Source organism: Pinus tabuliformis, chromosome 2_1, assembly GCF_031772625.1.
Source record: "Pinus tabuliformis cultivar Carrire ecotype Pingquan chromosome 2_1, CPIR1, whole genome shotgun sequence".
In the NCBI taxonomy this organism is placed as follows: domain Eukaryota; kingdom Viridiplantae; phylum Streptophyta; class Pinopsida; order Pinales; family Pinaceae; genus Pinus; species Pinus tabuliformis.
Genome location: NC_142299.1, coordinates 977,539,485 through 977,559,844, shown reverse-complemented (window position 1 = coordinate 977,559,844; position 20,360 = coordinate 977,539,485). Strand labels below are relative to the sequence as shown.

The 20,360-nt window shown below is 39.6% G+C and overlaps 1 protein-coding gene across 1 annotated transcript in view; it reads right to left on the bottom strand.

Annotated features, from left to right (window-relative positions):
- LOC149203909 (uncharacterized) overlaps positions 1 to 20,360 on the bottom strand; it is a 230,576-nt gene that overhangs the window by 136,458 nt on the left and 73,758 nt on the right. Inside the window, exon 5 of the mRNA XM_089403604.1 lies at positions 19,205 to 19,324. Coding sequence (XP_089259730.1) covers positions 19,205 to 19,324 — 120 coding nt within the window. The remainder of the gene's footprint in view (positions 1 to 19,204; positions 19,325 to 20,360) is intronic.

Below are 20,360 nucleotides of genomic sequence, written 5' to 3'. Positions count from 1 at the left end.
GCAACAATGACCTGTTTGGAGCAGCGAAACCCTAGAATCCAAAGCTCTGATACCAAATGTTATGAAACCAACTCACAAAAAGATAGAAAAGATAGATCAATGCCTTAGAAATAAGCCTCTTCGAGGGGGCAACCTACTTTATATTACACAAATGAAGAATTCTTAGATGATACAAATGACAAGACCTCCTTTCTATATATAGGAGTCTAAGAGGTTATAATTAGAGGAGACATAACAATAATAATGTAAAAGCACAATAATAACAATAGTGGGCTTCTATGGGGCACAATAATAACAACATGGGGACTACATGGGCACAACAATATAATAAGGGGATTGTACTAATAACAATAAGGGGCTACACTAGTAGTATAGGGACCTAACAGAGTTTTAGATCACCCCTAATTACAAAGGAGTGACAATTGTGTTTTTTCCATTTCATGGGTCATGCACTAGACCAGGACTAACAGCCGTAAGTCTAGATGAAGGCCATGAATGGAAATGTAGACACAAGATAGACATTACATTCTTGTCTTCACTTGGGAAGAAAGAATAGGATGATTGGGTAATCATCTGGCATCTGATACTCTTTGAGGATGTGCAGGGCATCCAAGGCAAGAGTAGGCAAGAGGACCGATATTCTTTGAGGGTTGGGAACCCAAGATAAGAATAGCCCTAGAAGGTCATACTCAGAAAACACCCGAGTGGGTATATACCTTGAAAAAAATGATGAAGGTGCCTATAAATCATTGGTCTTGCCAGCATTGTAGCTCATGGTCTCGTAGAGAGATGGAGTTGTTAGTCAAGGCCTTGCACTATGACAATGTTGATGAATACAATGCTATAACAAATGGATTGCAAATCCGGTTTTTCTTATGTGAATTCTTCAAAATTGATAATAGCCAAACACCTTGTAATGTTGTATGAATACCTCCCTAGTTAAGAGGGAGTGTTGAAGGAAATGTAACTAGGTTCAATCTTCATAAATTTACCTTTGATATTTGTACTTATTCAAGAAAAGAAATATTATTTTTATAATATATGTCAATGAGTTTCTTGCTCATTGAAGTAGGCCTAGCACATTTCACAGTGCTATAGGTGAGTCAAAGAGTCAAAAGAATTATGTTGAAGACCTTAAGGGCATGTTACATCATGTATAAATATATATTAAAGTCAAAGAGAAAAACCTCCAAGAAAAGTCAAGTCTCCTCCTATGCTAAGGCACCATCAAGAAGCTCCTTCAAGCATGCAATACCACCAAAGAAACCATCTAAAGTATACTTTTCAAGTCGGCCTACAAATAGGTAACAAGTCAACCTTCTAGTCGGCCCAAATGGAGAGTCAGTCCTCTATATATAGAGGTTGTCCACTCCTCTATAATACATTCAAGGATCTCTGAAATAAGCAAAGACAAGGAACCAAGATTAGAGTGAGACATGCCGAAGATAAAGAGCCTCTAGTGCAGCGAAGAAGGGAGAAGTATAAGATAAGATTGAAGGATTGTTTCTAGGGCAAAACTCAGTCACACGTGCGAGAAAAGGAGGGCTTTCTATGGACATATCAGCAGCAATATAACAGTCCCATACTTCTCATTGTTTGGGCTTGAAACTTAGGCCTATAAGGCCTCTCATTGAAGTGAAGAAGAGACTCTCACATACGAAGGAGAAAGGAACCAAATACACCACGAAACCTCCCACACGTACGAGGTTTAGGGTTGCAGTGCTGCCACATCAAGTCTGTAATCTTACATGAAGAAGAAGCTCGATTGATGAAGAGAAGAAAAGCATCATCCTATGTGAGTACCACACTTAGGATCAAGAAGAGACATCTCTTCTAGAACTAGCATAAGAGAGCCTACCACCAAGGAGTAGGAGAATGAAGTGTCGGAAGGAGGAGGACGAAGTGTCGGAAAACAAACTGCTGGAAGAGGTGTCGGGGAATAAGGTGCAAAAAGAAGGAAGGACTTGACTTGTGCTTGGAGGATACTCTAGTCAGGGGTCTAGGGTGGCATTGATTAATAGAAGCTTCAATAAGAGAAATTCACTCAAGGGTTTTCCTCTCAAGAGAAGAGAGGTTTTGGCCCTGGCAGAGAGCCAACTTCGTGTGTTTTTGTTTTATGTTTTGATAGCAGTTTGATGAAGTACACACATACGCACTAATAAGAAGAAGAAGAAGAAGCTACTAAGGAGAAGTAAAAATACTCCACAAATTGTTATCAAGTAACAAAGAATCACACTACACTACTTTGCCCTAATATTCTTCAACAGTTTTGCGGTATGTACAGGACTGTGAGGCCTGTCAGAGGAACAAGGGGGAGTTGACTCATGCAACGAGTTGTTGTAGCCTCTCCCCATTCCAGAGGGGAAATGGGAGAGTATCTCTATGGATTTCATCACAGGGCTTCCAGTAGTGCAGGGCAAGGATTGTATCTATGTGGTGGTCGACCGGCTGACCAAGTATGCCCATTTCTTTGCCATTCTGACACGGTACTCGGCCTCTCAGGTGGCAGAGTTGTTCTTTAGGGAGGTCTTTCGCTTACACGGACTCCCTAAGACCATAGTCAACGACAGGGACAGTTGATTTATGGGAGGATTCTGACAGCAACTCTTCAGGCTAGTGGGTACTGAGCTCACCCAGATGCTTCCAAGTGTGAGGAACTAGGACATTTCGACACTCAGTGCCCTCGGAACAAGGGCAAGGAAGAGAAGTTTGACTCGAAGGCTGCTCCAGCGAAGGCTGACAAGGAGGATGATGATGAGGATTGTGCCATGAGTGCTCATGCACCTCTGGAGAAGAGGTGGGGCAACATAGAGTTGTAGTCGGGAGGACTACACAAGGGGCAGGATCCTTGAGGTGCCCAAACTCTTGGATCACATACGGCTACGGGAGCCCTTAACAACAGTAGAAAAATGATGTGTGTCAGTTGGGGCGAGGTGTGATAGAGCAACAATGGCAGAGCTAGTGTGCCAAAGTCTGAAGCAGTGCAGTGGATGTTGTAGCAGTGCGAGAGCCACAGAGCAGATTGCAACAGCGCAATAGCAGCAGAGGGTCAGCACAGATTAGCAACAGAGGTAGCTTCAGCATCACAAGGCATCCATACTGACCAGCATGTCAGCTTTTTGGGTGAAATTTCAGTTACTTACTTCTCAATAACTGAGTTGCAGTGCAGTAATTAGCAGTGGCAGTGCTATGGGCAGCATGATGCAGCATTTTGAGAGGGAGTTGCAATACAGATGTAGCAGTGACAGTGGCAGAGTCATGGGCAACAATACAGGATGTAGCAGTGCAGTGGATGAAGGGCAGCAGGCCAAGCATCAGCAACACAGAGGACTGATGCAGTGGATCACTACAATACTTCTATTGAGAAGTGCTGCTACAGCACATTCCTCGCTAAGAGGGAGTGTTGATTTTGGGTAGCATCGGATGTGCTCTAGCTCCAAAATTTTGTGGAGGGGCTAGAATACATAAGATCTCCAAGACCCAGAAATTGTTTGGAGAAATTCCGCACGGATTGTGAGTTATTAAAATAATTAATATTTTTAATGGGTTCCTAAGTCTAAACTTAGGAAAATAAAAATATTAATGGGTATTAATAAAAATATGGGTGAGAAGATTCTAAGAAGCGAGGATAGGATCTGCTTTAATTTTAGTCGTTGATTAGGGACTTAGTCTCGATCGTTGATTCATCAACAGGAAAAGTATAAGAGGAGGCTTGAGGGTTAGTTGAAGATACACCGAGTGATCAAATCAGTTCGATTTTTCTGGGGCGTGGTTTGTTGAGAAAATCGAACTAGTGATCTAAGTTGCAATGAAAGGGGCAAGAGTAGAGATTCGGATCGAAAAGGAGTTCCGAGCCAAAGAGTACCAGGCAGAGAGGCAGTCGTAGCATCAGAGAGGCCTACGCGGCCCAGGAAGGGGCTCACGCAGTGTTGACGCAGGCCAAGAGGGTCTCTTGCAGTGGCAGTGCATGATATTAGTTAGAAGTTCGAGATTTTGCCAGAGAAGCGAGGGCTGAACAACAGTCTTCCTCCAGCAAATCGATCCAGCAGAAGGGGTGATGCAGTCTCCTAGAGGCAAGATGTTGGCCCAAGCAGGGATTACATTGGGATTTCCCAATGCTTGTCGAAGTTAGACCACTGAGTTGATCAGTTGTGACTTGGAGAACAAGGTAAACCCTCGTATGTATTTCTTGTTGCCGATATTTCTCTGAAAGGTTAGCCGGTGTGAGTGGTAACCTGTTGTACTTGGATTATGCTTGCTTAATAATACAAACCCTCTATATGTTGCACCGGTTTTCCCACATTGGGTTTTTCCAAGGACATTTGTCCAAAAATAACGGTGTACCTTGTGTGTTTGTCTCATATCGATTTCAGTTTATGATCGGTATGTCAGTGTAATTTGCAGTAGTGTTTTTCATCATTGTTTACAATTAAATAACCTGTTGAATGAAATAACAAGTAGGAGATGATAAACTAGTGACTGCAATAGGATTTCTGTTTGTATAGATTCAGAAATTTTCACAACAATTGCCGCAGGAAGTTTGGAGAAGGAAGCTCTAGTAGTTTGCAGGATTTTTGGGGAGTTTGGGAGCTGGAGGAGACAGTTATCTTCTGGAGTGAGTTTGTTGCTCCTGGGACTGTGCAAAAGGGTGTCACTAGACACACGTGGGAGTGAGGAGCTTGCTCATTGAGGCTGGAACTTGCTGGGAGAAATAAGGATAACATTTGGGGAGTTGATTACAGCCTTTTTGGAGTGTTTTTGGGGAGGTTTGTTAGTGCATTGACAAGCAGCATATTTCAACAACCAATGGAGAGCGTAGGGCCTTTGGCGGTCGATTTTCGGAGGTCGAAATTAGGCCAAACCCTTTCTGGGTTTTGCTTGAGCTTGGAGGTAATTTTGTAGAATTTTTTGAACACTTGAGGAGGGGTTTCCAACTATATCTTTGCAGTATACAGTGCAGAATTGTTGGGGCAATGCAGAGCAGTACTTGGGCAGTTGATAGCAGCATCTGGGCTTCATAGTTATTCACCTAGGCTTTGCTCCGCTTTCCTTTGAGGCAAGCCCAGGTGCATTCCTTCCATATATTTGTACTCTTGCTCCAGTTTATAATAAAATGGCTCAGCTGCTTCTACATTTCTGGTTTTTCGTGGGTGTATGAAATTTTCTGTGGTGTAATTTATTGTTTGCTTTGCATATCATTGTTTTTCCTATTTAGGAACATTACATGTTTATGGAGTAAGAATTTGGTAGGCTCTCTCCATTTTCCGTTATATTAGCCTTGGGATGTTGTTTACGGATGCATTATTTCTCTATGATTGGTTAAATGCACATACATTATGCTCTACGAAATCATAATCTTCAAAAGTGTTGGATGTTATCAATTCTAGTAATGTCCTTAGCTATATTTCTGCAATTTGGGACAGCAAGGAAAGGGCCTTTGTAGATTGAGCCCCTCCAGAGTCAAATGAGAGCAAGCCTAAAGTGTAGAAGGGAATTGCTAACGTGACAAAGACCTCCTTCATAGTTACACCATATTCTAACTTGAACTTTAGGACTTTTGTTGGAAATACTGACGGGGGTGAATCAGTAATTCTCTTCAATTAGTTAATTTTAATCTTCAAAGCATTCAAATTAAAATTAACATTAATTCAAATATAAATCAACATCACATCAGTAAACAACACAATTCAACAATGCATGACGTCAAGACAGTACACCAAAAATTTTTTGGTGGAAACCCTTCCAGGATAAAAACCACCAAACGCTTCTCAATATTTGTCTTCAAAATAGTTACATCAAGATTTTTATGCTCCAAGTGAAGGAGGCTCCAACCCCCTGGTTTACAAGCTCCAACCTTAAGGATGCTACAACGCCTTGGTTTACTAGCTACAACTAGAAGGACACTCCAATGCCCTGGTTTATGAAGTGTTGCACCATGTACTTTTTCTAATATTAAAGTCACTTGTACTTTATTAAGTGACTTTATGTGTAAACTACGAAGTGTACTTTTCTAATATTAAAGTGAGGTGAAAAATCACTTTATGAGAAAAAATAGAAAAGGTACACAACTTGAAAAGGGTACTAGGAGACTTTTAAGTGATGGTGCCAATGTTTAAGGAGGGTCATTTGGGAGAATTAATCTCAACCACGCATCTTGAGATTTGAGTATGAAATCTCAACCATTAGATCCTAGGTTTAGGAATTCAATATTTTCCAAGGAGACAAAAGATTAACAACTACACGAAAATCAAGGAGCTTAACAACTACAACAATCACAAATTTTGAGGCAAAGAGGCCCAAATTTCAAGGAGTTTTGGCACGAATTTCGAGCATAACAGCTCGAAATTCGAGGAGAAGATTGCTACTATCAGGCTCGAAATTTGAGGCATGAATTTCGAGACAGCAAACTCAGACAGCGCAAAAATCGAGTTGTCTAGCATGCTTTTCGACATAGAACAATCACCTTCAGGCACAGAAATCGAGGCAGGGATTGCACAATTTCGAGGCAAAATTTGGGCACGAAATTCAAGGAGATGAGCTTTGAGAAAATGCAGAAATTCTGAGCATGAAATTTTGTGAAAATCTGAAAATTACAGTGGGCACAAATTTCCAAAAATTTGCATTTAATGCTACAGCAGAAAAGGGAGATAAGTACAGTGAATTTTTATGTACTTATTTTATAATTTATTAAGCAATAAAATCCCCCTTCGAAGACCAGTTTTCCCCAAGAGGCTGTGGGGTTTTTCTGGGGTCAACTTGACCAAAAATAAGTATCTCATGTGTGAATGCTTGCCTAAATTTTGTATTAATTACCAGTTGATAGGAAAGTGAAAAATAGAAGTACTCTTTTAATGTTTACAATAAATGCATACTGAAAATTATATCAGCGTGACAAAACATGTGGGTTAGGCCCACACAAACACATGCAAACTTGTAAACTGGGTTAAGGGTGCAGATCATAACTTTTCTACAATCATAAGGGAAGAATCTAGGAAAGCATGCACAAGTGATATGCCCTTCATTCACCCAAGCACTCTATCAAAGTCAACTTGTATGCTTCTAATATGTGTGATACTGTTAAATTATGGTATGTTCTATGCTTAGAGCAATTTACTTCTTTTTCTTTTTATTAGCCACTAATTAGCAATCACAGCATAAAGTAAAGTGCAGATAGAACATTAAACAATCGACTGAAAACAAGCCAAGACAAGAGACACAAGATGTGGCGGCTAGCCAGGGACAAACCCCAATGTGGGGAAACCCTTTGATCAAATCTTCTTTTATCTTCAATAGTTCAGCAGAGAGAGAGAGATAGTACAATATCACTAATCAGTGATTTACAACAGCAGTAATAAAACCCTTGGACAGCAATAGTAAAAGTGATCAATCAGCTCCCAAAATGTCTTCAAGACAACCTAGGAGAACTCGGTCTCCAACAGAGGTAGTGGCAGCCCAAAACAATCAAGGTAAGATGGTCAAAACAACAGTGCATGCTACAACATACTGCAGCCAGCCCTAACCAGATAACGCAGTCATAAATGTGCCCTTAAACAGTCAACGCAGACCTGTTCAGCACTTCGGCTAGCCTAGGAGAGGCTGCCCACACAAGGCCGCAGTCAATGGAGGCAATGTGCTGGTCAACGCAGGCCTAAACCATTTGTTGCACCTTCCTGCGTCCTTGCTGCCCTAGCTGCGTCCTCCTTCAATGCCGCCCTAGCTACGTACTTTTTCCCACGCTGCCCTAGCTACGTCCTTCTCTTTCCACGTTGCCCTAGCTGCATCCTCTCTCCTTCGTATACCCAAGAGACAACAGAAGAGATGAGAGGTAAGATGAGTTGAGATAATGACTAAACCTCTCCTCTATTTATATGCAACGCTGGGCAAGAGTGCCACACACTTAACTGCTAGCCGACCTTGACAGTTTGTCAAGTAATTACTAATAAATTCATATCTCCATAAATACTTGTCGGAATTGGATGATCTTTAGATCAATTCTACACCTCTCGACAAGAGGAGTCTAGGAAAAATATCCACTGCCATAAATGAGGTGACCCACATGGAGTTTGGCCCTAGTTGCCAATTTTAACACTCCCTCTCAACTAAGGAGAACTCCATCTGCAATCCGTCTGACCGTCGCTACTATCCCAGCCATCAAATGCACTGCCCTGCACAGCTTGGCCCTGCTCTGCTCGAACTATGAAGAAGAAGAAATGATCGAGGATGTATCATACCATCCTCCACTGACTCGAAGTCAGTCTCAGAGTGTGTCAAACCACTCTCACTGATCCCAAATCAGTATCATTGATCCTAGATCAGTATCATTGATCCCAAATCAATGGAGGTCATCCTAGCATAGTGAAGAGAAATCAAGAGAGAAGTTGTGTGTAAAATGACTCTCAAGTCATCTCCTTTTATACTAAAACATTGAGCACATGAGGGGTTTATTTGGTTGTTGGCCGACCTTGACGAATTGTCTTATAACACAAATAAATTCATAACTCCATGAATACTTATCCGAATCGAATGATCTTTAGATCAATCCTACACCTCTCGATGAGAGGGGTCCAAGAAAAACATCAGTTGCCATAAATAAGATGACCCACATGGAGTTTGGCCTTAGTTTCCAATTTTAACACTCCCTCTCAACTAGGGAGAACTCCATCTGTTGATCCATATGTCCGACTGTACTATCTCTGCCATCATTGCCCTGCACTGCTCTGCTCTACTAAACCATGAAGAAGAAGAATTGATCAAGAATATCTCACACCATTCTCTACTGACTCGAAATCAGTTTTATTGATCCTATATCAATATCACAAGAAAGTGTCTCAAACCACTCATACTGATCCCAGATCAATGGAGGTCATCCTAGCATAGGGAGTATGGTAGATACAACGATGCGTCCATCGATAGTACTACTATGGTCCCTAACCCCATTTCCCTGCTCATTGATTAGATGAGAGGTACTTCCCATGAGTCCCAGACTGCATGGGTAGGATGCCTCGACAGGAGAACTAATCATCCTGTCCACAGGAGAACGAATCATCCTGTCCAACAGTCACCACAGGAGAACAAATCATCCTGTCCAATAGTTGCCATGGAGAACTAATCATCCTCGCCCACATGAGAACTAATCATCTTGTTCCACAGTCGCCACGGAGAACTAATCATCCTGGCCCACAGGAGAACTAATCATCCTGTTCCACAATCGCCACGGGGTGTCACAAGGGAAGGTTGAACCTTTCACCCTATACATTGTGCACCACCAGGGGATGGTGAGTCGCCCTGTGGTCGCATATCGCTCCAAGAAGTACCTCGCGCCCCCTTGGAGCTCCCAGAGCTCGATACATCATACTTGACCCTCATAAGAGGGTCTATGAACAACACCAAGTCATTCTTGGAATGTCAAGAATTTGACCTTTCCCAAGGGTTTCGTCAAAATGTCCGCAACTTGTTCATTTGTATCGATATGTTGGAGCCTTATTGCTCCTCGCTGCACCATATCCCGAATAAAGTGGTACCTGATATTGATATGCTTGGAGCAATCATGAAATACGAGGTTCTCTGATAAACAAATCTCGCTCAGGTTGTCACACAGGATCACGGTGGTATCCAATGTAAATCCAAACAGCTCACTGAAGAGCTTTCGCAACCAAACCGCCTCACAAGAGACCATACTAGCAACAATGTACTCTGCCTCGGTGGTGCTCAAAGCCACCGAATTCTATTTCCTGCTCATCTAGGATACCGAGGCAGATCCCAAAGAGAAACAGCACTCGAAAGTGCTCTTTCGGTCCACCACACTACCTGCCCAATCAGCGTCGGTATATCCAAGTAGTCTCACATCTCCAGCAGTGTATCTCAACCCATGAGTGATTGTGCCACGAAGATATCTCAGCAGATTCTTGGCACCAATCCAATGTGAGTGGTGAGGCTCAACCATATGTTGACTCAACATGTTAACTGCAAAGCATATATCCAGACGGGAGTTCACCAAGAACATCAATGCTCCGACGAGTTGACGATACTCGGTAGCATTTCGTAAAATAGGTCCGGCAACACTACCGCTTAACTTCTTGAAGTCAAGCTCCATCGGGGTAGTTACAGGCTTGCAGTCCACCATACCGAATCTCTCCAAATCTTCACCACATATTTTCATTGAGATGGGAAAATCTCCCCTGGCTTCTTCCAGACTTATAGTCCTAGGAAATAGTGCATCAATCATAGGTCCTTGATCTCAAACTCAGAAGCCAACTCCCTCTTACATTTGTGAATGAGAGGGTTTGCCCCTGTTAGAAAGAGGTCGTCAACGTACAGCACCAGTATGAAAGGATTGTCATCTTCAACCTTAAGTAAAGGTTAGGGTCGACTTCACTCCTAGTGAATCCCAGCTTCATCAAGTAGCTATCGATCCTTTCATACCATGCTCGGGGTGCTTGCTTGAGCCCATAGAGGGCCTTCTTCAACCTGCACACATGAGATTCTCGATCATGAATCTCAAATCCTTCGGGTTGCTCCACATAAACTTCCTCTTTGATCGAACCATGCAAGAACGTAGGCTTGACATCCATCTGATGTAGGTTCCATCCTTGCAAAGCAGCAAGGGCTATGATCGAGCGGATAGTGGTATATCAGGCAACAGGTACAAATATCTCGTCATAGTCTATACCTTCCTTCTAAGAGAAGCCACGAGCGACAAAACGAGCCTTGTACTTTTTCGCACTTCCAACAACTGCATGCTTTATCTTGTAAAGCCATTTCGAAGTGACAACAGCTTTGTCCTGGGGTCTGGGGACCACATCCTAGACATCGTTTTTCATGATGGACTCATATTCCTCAATCATAGCATCTTTCCATACTTGATGCTTGACATCTTCTGTGAATGACGAAGGCACATTTTGGATGATCGTGCTCATGATGGTCAAGTATCCCTGAGATACCTGGTAGGCTTCTTGTTTTCCCGAAAGGTTCCCCTGTGTGCAACATGCCCTTCAGCATCATCAAGTGTCTCCCTAAGTCATGAAGGCCTCTTCCTAGAAGAGGAGAGCTCTTGCGGAGGGAGATCAGTAGGATCCATAGGTTCTTCCACATCGGGCATCGCCTCATCTTCCTTTTCCTTTAGTTCCCTGGTGTTAGCTTCTTTAGATCCCCTTAGAGTAGGAAGATTGTCAACTTTGCTAAGAGCCATATCTTCGTCAAAGGTGACATCATGGCTAATCTCGACTTCCCTTTGACCAACCACATAGATTCTATAGCCCTTAGTATTTTCGCTATAGCCCACGAAGATTCCTTTCTTTCCAGATGCACCCAATTTATTCCTTTTCTCTTTCGGCACATGAAAATATACAAGACCTCCAAAAATTCTAAAATGAGATACGTCAGGTTTCTTACTAGTGAACATCTCTTCGGGAGTCTTGGGACCCAATGCTTGATGAGGGCATCGGTTTTGTACATATACGGCGGTATTTGCAGCTTAGGCCCATAGAAACTTTGGAAGTCTTTGATCATGGAGCATAGCTTCCACAATCGTACGATTCTTCCTTTCCGCCACACCATTCTGCTCAGGAGTATATGCTGTAGTAGCCTCCCTCTTAATGCCAGCCTCATTGCAAAAGTCATGAAACTCATTGGATTCATATTCAGTCCCATTATCAGTCCTTAAGATCTTGATCTTCTTTTCGATTTGATTCTCGATCAAGGCTTTGAAGTGACGAAACCAGGATAACACTACGTATAAGACATCAGTCCAAGATATTTACTTTCGTCTTTTCCGAAGTATTGATCTTAATATTAACTAGAGATTCAAAAAGCCCTTTGGTCTTCACCATGTATATAGGACAATAAACACTTGTTTGTGTTATGAATATAGCATATAAATAATAATAATCATAATAATGATTAATTAAATAATAATTAGTTACTGAAAAAGCATGTCTTAAAAGACAAGACCATTCATAAAAGGGTGCTTGCCTAAGTATATAAGTGGGCCCTCATTTGTAAATATCATAAATCATTTTTCTTGTACATTCAACTTTCTTATATATAAATATCTTATTTTTCCTATAATGGATATTTACATATTTCAAATATTCTGAATATTCTGTTGCGTATACGAACCACGTTCTCCAATTCCAACCTTTGGCCATCAATTCTTTATCAAGTTCATTGTCATTCCATTCAAGCATTTAGCAAGACAAATACTTGGAAGTTTTCCATTCTGTCGTGAAGCCTTTGGTCATTAAAAGGACAAAAAATTATATATATATACATAAGAAATTAAATAGAAATAAAAAGAAAAAAAATATTTTAAAAAAAAAGTCAAAATAAAAAAAGGGAATATATATATATATATATATATAAGAAAAAAAACTATAAAATATAAAATAAAATAACTAAAAAGAAAAAAAATAAGAAAAAGAATATATATATAATTTCCTACTTCTTAAGAATTGCAAGGAGTATTGAAAGAGCTTGCCAAGGACAAAAGCCCGAGCCCGGACAGATGGTCGATGGAGCTTTTTTTTCTTTGATATGATGGGTCCAGATCTCATTGAGATGGTGGAAGAGTCTCAAGTTTAGGGCCACATTTCAGGTGCTATCAACGCTACCTTTCTCACTCTGATTCCAAAAAAAAAAAATTCATCTAGGTTTTCAGATTTTAGACCTATCTTACTTTTGTAATGTGGTTTACAAAATAATTTCTAAACTAATTGTTAATCGTGTTCAGCTGATTATGTCTGAACATATCGCTTTGGAACAATTATGTTTCCTGGCACACACAGAAGGATCTAGGATGTTGTTGGGATCACCTAAGAATGATGATTTTACACATAATTGGATTCTCCTGCAGACACATCAGTTAGATTATGGCTTGTGTCTCGACAACCAACTTAGTTGTGTTGATCAATGGGTTGCCATCAGATTTTTTTTCGGATCACCAGAGGTCTGCGGCAAGGTTGCGCGTTCTCCCCTTACTATTTATTTTGGTAATGGATGGACTTACTAGAGGATTAAGAGAAGCTAGGGAGGCTGGCAGGATCACTGGATGTCGGGTCACAGCAAACATACAACTGTCACATTTAATGATTGTTGATGACGTCATATGTATTGGTGAGGCGAAGTTCTCAGAATGGCACATCTTCATTCACATTATTACTAAATTTGGAAATGCTTTTGGTCTCATCCTTAATAAAGAAAAATCAAAACCTATCTCAAACAAAATGGAGGAGGAGGAGACCAAGCAGATTGTGGCACTCTTTTGAGTCAGAATCAAACCATTAGCTAGTGGTTTCAAGTATTTGGGTTTCCACTTAATGCCTAGGAACTATGAGAAGTAGGATTGGTTAAGAAACTGACCTTGTGGAAAAATAGATGGCTTTCACTGGGTGGTTGGATGATTATGATAAAGGTTGTCCTACAAAGCATCTCAGTTTATTGGATGCACTTGTTCCACTTACCTATGTCGGTTATCCACAAGATTGACTCAACCATTGCAGATTTTCTTTGGTCTAGTTCTAGTATGAAATCTAAATTTCATCTTTCTAAACTTGTTTCAATTTGCAGGCCCATTGAGGAAGGGGGTTGGGGCATTAAAGATACTTAGAACTTCAACCTAGCTATGCTCACCATGCTAGCTATGCTCAATCATGCTAAAGATACTAAGAACTTCAACCTAGTTATGCTCAATCATGCTAATTTGGAAGATGGGTCATAGTTGAGGCACTGGTGAAGAAAATTGCCTCATTCATTTAGCGTAGTTTAATGAAATCTAATCCATGGATGTGTGGTAATCTTAGATGGGTGGTTGGCACTTGTAGCAGAATTCTCATTGGTTTAGATGCCATCATTGGTATGGAGGGGAACACCTCCTCTCTCTCCCCATTATTCAGTTCCTTAATGGGAAGGGGATCTTTACCCTTGCTCATATTGGCTGCCCACTGATCGTTGGTTTTCCCTCTACTATATGGTCGAACGCAGATGAGTTGGCCCTTCCTCCTAAGTTTGTGCTTGAATGGAAATACTACAAATCCAAATTATGCCATGCTGGGATTGCCCTATCTGATAAGGCAAACAGGCTCACATGGGATGGGCGTTCTCATGGAAGTGACATCTCAATTAAAGTGGCATACTCATACATCACAAGGCAGAATATGTCATACAATTGCACAGTTTGGTTGGACAGTATGTGGAGCTGGGAGGTTCTGACAAAACTGAAGTGTTTTAGCTAACTTGCGTTACTTAATCGCATTCTTACCTAGGACAATCTTGCAAAGCATGGATTTCAGGGTCCGGGGTACTGCCCTCTATGTCGATCAGCTGATGAGGAGGTAGTTCATCTTTTTCTGAGTTGTCGATTTGCGATCTCTATCGACAAGGAGGTCTCCCACTCTCTTAAGTTTACCTTGCAGGTGGATAGGTCCTCTATCGCATCTTGCCTACTAAACTGGTCCAATTGCCTTTCATAATTCAGGGTTGTCCCACTATATATTTTCCGGGGCATATGGCGATGTAGGAAGATTGCATATTTGAAAATAAAGCCCTTGATTTGAGATCTACCTCTCTGAGAATTGTGGCATTTTTTTGGAGATTGGTCATTGGAGACCTATTATTCATAAGCACAGGTGGACATTCAAGGACCTTGACCATTTTTCCCCTGTTGGTTTCTTTGATGACGCCTCTGCGAGTGCAGTTTGTGGGTGTGGAGCTATTATCCTCTTCTTACCTTCCATGGCATTTCATTTCCACTGGTCTAGGGGCGTTGGCACCAACATCAAAGCAGAGGTACTAGCTCTTTTGGGGTTGATGCGCTATGCATCTTGCCTTGTAATTGAGCAGATGTTGATCCTCGGAGATTCAAAGACTGTCATTGATTGGGCATCTGGCTAATCCTCCCTTGAAGTGCCTCCATTACCTTCACTGGTTGGAGCAGATTAAGTCCATGATGGTTTATCTTTCGGGAACATAACATTTTGGCAGACGCACTTTCCAAGCGAGGGGCCTTTGTCTTGCCATGGCAGATTCGTTTTGAATTCTTCATCAATGGTTGCGCTATCAGCTCAAGGGCCTTCTCTTTCTAGGGGTGACTCTGTTTCTGCTCTTTTTTGCGCTTTACCTTAAGTTTGGATAGTTGAAGAATCTAGGGCAATGAGATGTAGAGTGATTCTTCGGGACTAGATAGCAATTTGTGAAGTTTTTTACAATTTGTCTTTGTTAGCTTAATCTTCTTCTTCTCTTATTAATGCATGTGTGTGTACTTCATCAAACTGCTATCAAAAACATAAAACAAGAACACAAGATATTGCATCTCTGCCAAGGCCAAAACCTCTCTTCTCTTGAGAGGAAAACCCTTTGGTAATTTTTCTCTTATTCAAGCTTCTTTCTTGATCAATGCCAAACCCTAGTCCCTTGACTAGAAAATCCTCCAAGCACAAGTCAAGACATTCCTTTTCTCTGCACTATGTCTTCCCGGCACTTTGTCCACCTTCTTCCGGCACTTCATCCTCCTTCCGGCACTTCATTCTTCCTTCCACTGTTAGTATTCCTTCTAGAAGAGACACTTATCTTTTGTACTTTAGTGAGATCCTTCACCTAAGGATACTCCTTCCTTCTCTTGACCAACAGAGTTCCTTCTTGATGTATAGTTGTAGACTTTGTGTGACAACATTGCAGCCCTAATTCTCACACGTGTGAGAGGTCCTGTTGATGTTATATGGCTCCTTTTTCCTTCGCTTGAGGTCCTAACTTCTTCGCTTGGATAGGAGGCCTAGTAGCCCTAGTTTGTAGCCCAAACGATGACGTATGTTGGGAGGTGACTTCTTGTTGTCCTAACCGCAAATAGCCCATCCTTTTGTTCGCACGTGTGGTTGGTACTAGCCCTAAAACAGTCCCAAAACCTTTGCTCTTCCTTCTTGATTCTTCGCTGCACTAGAGGCTCCTTTGTCCCTTTGTCGGATTCTTTTTTGGTCCTCTATCTTCGTTGATTTTAGAGTGAGTTGCTTGTCGTTTGAGGGAGTGGACAGCCTCTATATATAGAGGATTGTCCCTCCTTTAGGCCAACTTGTAGGCCGACTTGCTGCCTTGAGGCCGACTTGACCCCATTTGCTTCGATGGGTGCTTTTAATGGTGCCATTGCTTCTTTTGATGGTGTCTTTGCTAGGAGGAGACTTGACTTTGCTTGGATGTGTCTTCTTTAACTCTTATACATAAATATACATAATGTAACATAACCTTAAGGTTTTCAACATAATTCTTTTGAATCTTTGACTTATCTATAGCACTTTAACATGTGTTAGACCTACTTCAATGAGCAAGAAACTCATTGACATATATTATAAAAATAATATTTCTTTTCTTGAATAAATTCAAATATCAAAAGTACATTTATGAAGACCGAACCTAGTTACATTTCCTTCAACATGGATGCTCCTGGCATCTTCATGTTTTTTTCCCATTTTGTTGCAGGGTGTATTGTAGTCTTTCTACAGGCATCCTTCTTTGTTTTTGCTTTATTTTGTTATGTTTTTCTCATATTTTGGATGCTTTGCCTCGACATTGGATGTTCCCCTCTGAGATTCTTGTGTTTTATAGCTATGTTTGTAATTTTGAGGATATTAGGGGCTTTCAATTGCACACAAAAATTTCTTTGGCATTGTAACTCTTTTTCGCTATATCAATGGACGAAGTTTTTTCTCTCATAAAAAAAGTTGTTGTATGCGCAGCCATAACCCACGATGTCGTCATTCGTCGTTCAACAACAATACGCATAGGTGAAAGATAACTACATGCAAACTAGCAGCGATAGGGATTATCAACCGACCAACTAGCGTGAGTCACGAAGTCAAGGGCAAACCTCTTTCGGTCACGATTTTACAGATCGTGGTAATAGTGTTGGCATCATTGAATCCCAACAAGAGAGTCAAGTGAGTGTTTAGCATAGAAAGACAAATTAAAAGGCTGCCAAATAGATTGTTGTGAACGCCCCAATTGTAATCAAGCCATCCTTCCTCACTAAAAAGTGATAGGATTCTATTATACTTCTGAATTATAAAGGAAGCCTAGATCACTATCATCAATCTGAACAAAGAGAAAGGAAGGACGTGACGACAAAGAGGGGCCACGACTGTGCCAAACATCTAAGTCTTATCAATTAATTTTTTTGGAGAAAATAATTATTAAAAGGGTTACCATATAAAAATAGGTCATTATAGATTATACTATATAAACTTAATAATTATATATATCAGCAATCATCAAAAATATATATATATATATAGGAAGTTCTAATCTAAAGTTGAAGATCTTCAAAATCTTATTGAAGGAATATTAAGTTTAAAATAGAAAATGATACCTTTTAGTTAAAAATAAAAATAATAATAATAATCGAAATTATTATGGACCCAGAATGGAGTCTAATTCGAAAATGAATGAAGGAACTATGGATTCCACACATAATTTTGCTTTCTAGACCAGATGTTGGTTTTGTATGACAAAATTTGAGTATTCGCCGGTTTTTAAAAATCGCACAACATTTTGTCCAACATGTTAGAAATTGTTTACTTCGGAAAAATCTCAAGGTAATACACAGACACAAATTAAAAGATTAAAGGAAGAACTCGTAAAACGTCAACAAAAGAACAAAGCATCGAAAAAGAAATATAAAGATCTCAAAGATCAATGTTACGAAAAAACAAAAAGTAACAAAGAAATGGCATCTAAGGGACCATAGTCAAAAATTACTTGCAAAGGCCAAGAAGTCCAAAGATACAAATAAAAAAATAGAAGAAGAAAAGGAATGTCTCGAGAGGAAATTCAACGAGAATCTATCGGAAAAGGAAGAAGAAATTTTGCGCTTAAAAACCCTTAATCAAATATTAATAGAACAAATCAGAGATTTAAAAGATGAAAAGCTTGAACGTCAAAACACTGAAAATAAGGTTGATGAATCAGAAACTAAAGAACTCTTACATCTCAAAAATCATAATCAAAGTCTACTCACTCAAATTAAGAAACTTAAAAATAATAAGAAATCATTGAAAAACATAAGAACTTATCATGAAATAAGTAATCAAAGTCTTCTAATGTAATAGTCTAAGTTGAAGAAAAAGGAATGAATATTGATCCAGTCAATATCACAACTCAAGAAGATGACAAATCAGTTGAAGTAAAAACATATTCAGATGTTGCAGTTCAGACAATGAAAATTCCAAGTGAAAATTTTGTAACCAACTCAACAACATCAATACCTGAAGTAAATTAGGAAATTGCCACATGCATGATAAGGGAAAATCAAATCACAAGAACTCCTTATCGCCATCCGAATCACAAGAGCAAACATCTCAATCAGTTTGCATATTTGTATCATTCAGAATAGAAACAAAAGACTTATGTTCCAAAGAATATGATGTCTACACAATGCAGTCTTATGATAACAATTTATCCCCGCTATGAAATAATTGCAAAGTTCCACAGAGATTGATTTAGGATGGTAAGATCACTTCTCAATTGGACAATTTTGTTTATCACTCAAAGGATCCTATCATCTTGTATCATCGAAGATGACAACTCGAAGAATTGTGAAAGATATGAATAGATTACAAGACAAGGAAATAGATGACACGCCTTGTCAGCGATAAGCTTTGAGACAAAGCTTTTCTGAAAACGAAGGCAATGTTATGAATGGAACATATGAAAAATAATGTAAATAATAAGAATCATAATAATGATTAATTAAATAATAATTAGTTACTAAAGAGGAATGTCTTAAAGGACATGACCATTCATGAAATGGCACCTACCTAGGTATATAAGCAAGCCCTCATTTGTAAATACCATATATCATATTTCTTGTACATTCAACTTTCTTACAGATAAATATATTACTTGTCCTATAATGGATATTTACATATTTCAGATATTCTGAATATTCTGCTGTGTATACGAACCATGTTAGTTACATTGTGATAATGTTCAATGCTTGATATAGTTCACAAAGGCCTAAAAATTAAATTATATCAAATACTATAAGCTCCAGCATCTAAGAATTAATCATTTGTATGGGAGATGCTAAACGTTCCTACCACGTCAGCGTTTATCAAAAAGCACATGGTAAATAACTTTTCAAAGTTAAATAATCCAATCCATACGTTCGTTATCTTTGAAATTATCTTTCAGGGTCATAAAGAAAAGTGTAGTGCTTAATTGTAACCTTTCAGCTCAAAAAATGGCGTTGCATGGCCTATTCTCCACATAAAAGCTTTGTCATCTCCACCACCTGATGCAACCCATGTTGCATCAACTGGACTGCATGCTACAGCAAACAAAGTATCTGGCATGTAACAAAAATACAAATAGCCCAATTACTACATAAATAAACCAATAGAACTATATGAAAAATACCAAAGAAAAGAAATTCCAAAACATTCTTAAAGCTGTTGGGAAAAATATAACACAAAACAATGTATCATGCATATCATTACAACCATGCCCATACAAAGAAACATGTTCCTTCCGTAGAAAAGTAGCAATAATGAAGCAAAACTTTGCAATTCCTGCTCTTATGTGAATTTTAATTTTCGTTTGTGAATCCTAAAAAGACAGGTATGAAATTTATTTAAACCATATTCTCAAAGAACGGTAGGAAGCATCTAAAGTATCACAAGAAGGCAGCATTATATAAAAGCACACAAAAACATATGATAGCATACAAAGTCTGGTGTGTATATAATTTCAAATTGAATTAAAGTGATCGGCTTTAACACAATATTTATTTTCCTCAAGCAAGTCATGATCATCCACCCTTCATTGTCAATGTTATGAATTTTTCGAAGACAGGTAGCACAATTAACAACCAGGCCCAGACATTAAACTTAAAGAATATCTCCTCAAGTTTCTCTTGCTTAATATTATGAATTGAGAAAGAGACCTCAGATGATAATGAAGGTTACTTCCCATTTGTTAAGATCGTGTTGCAGGTAAGGGCCCTAGCACTAAAACCTATGTTAATGGATGTCTACCCTTTCCTCCTTGTATACACCCAGATAAGTGTGTGTCTCTTGGGGCACATCTTAGATTCATCATGGATCCATAACAGAAAGGAATATAATACAGAATATTAGATGATCCAATTCAATATCCATTCCAGACACATCTCATCTCAAATGGATTCCCACAATGTATACCTGCCCTTCTGGAAAAACCAAAAAAGACATAAAAGCATTAAATAAATCAACAGTCATGGCAATTCCAACTAATACACAACTGAATATGTCATTAAACTTGATATGTAGTGTACAACAACCCATGATCTAAAGCTTCCTTTGTGCTGGAATATTTATCATGTACATCAATGTCAATTAACAGCC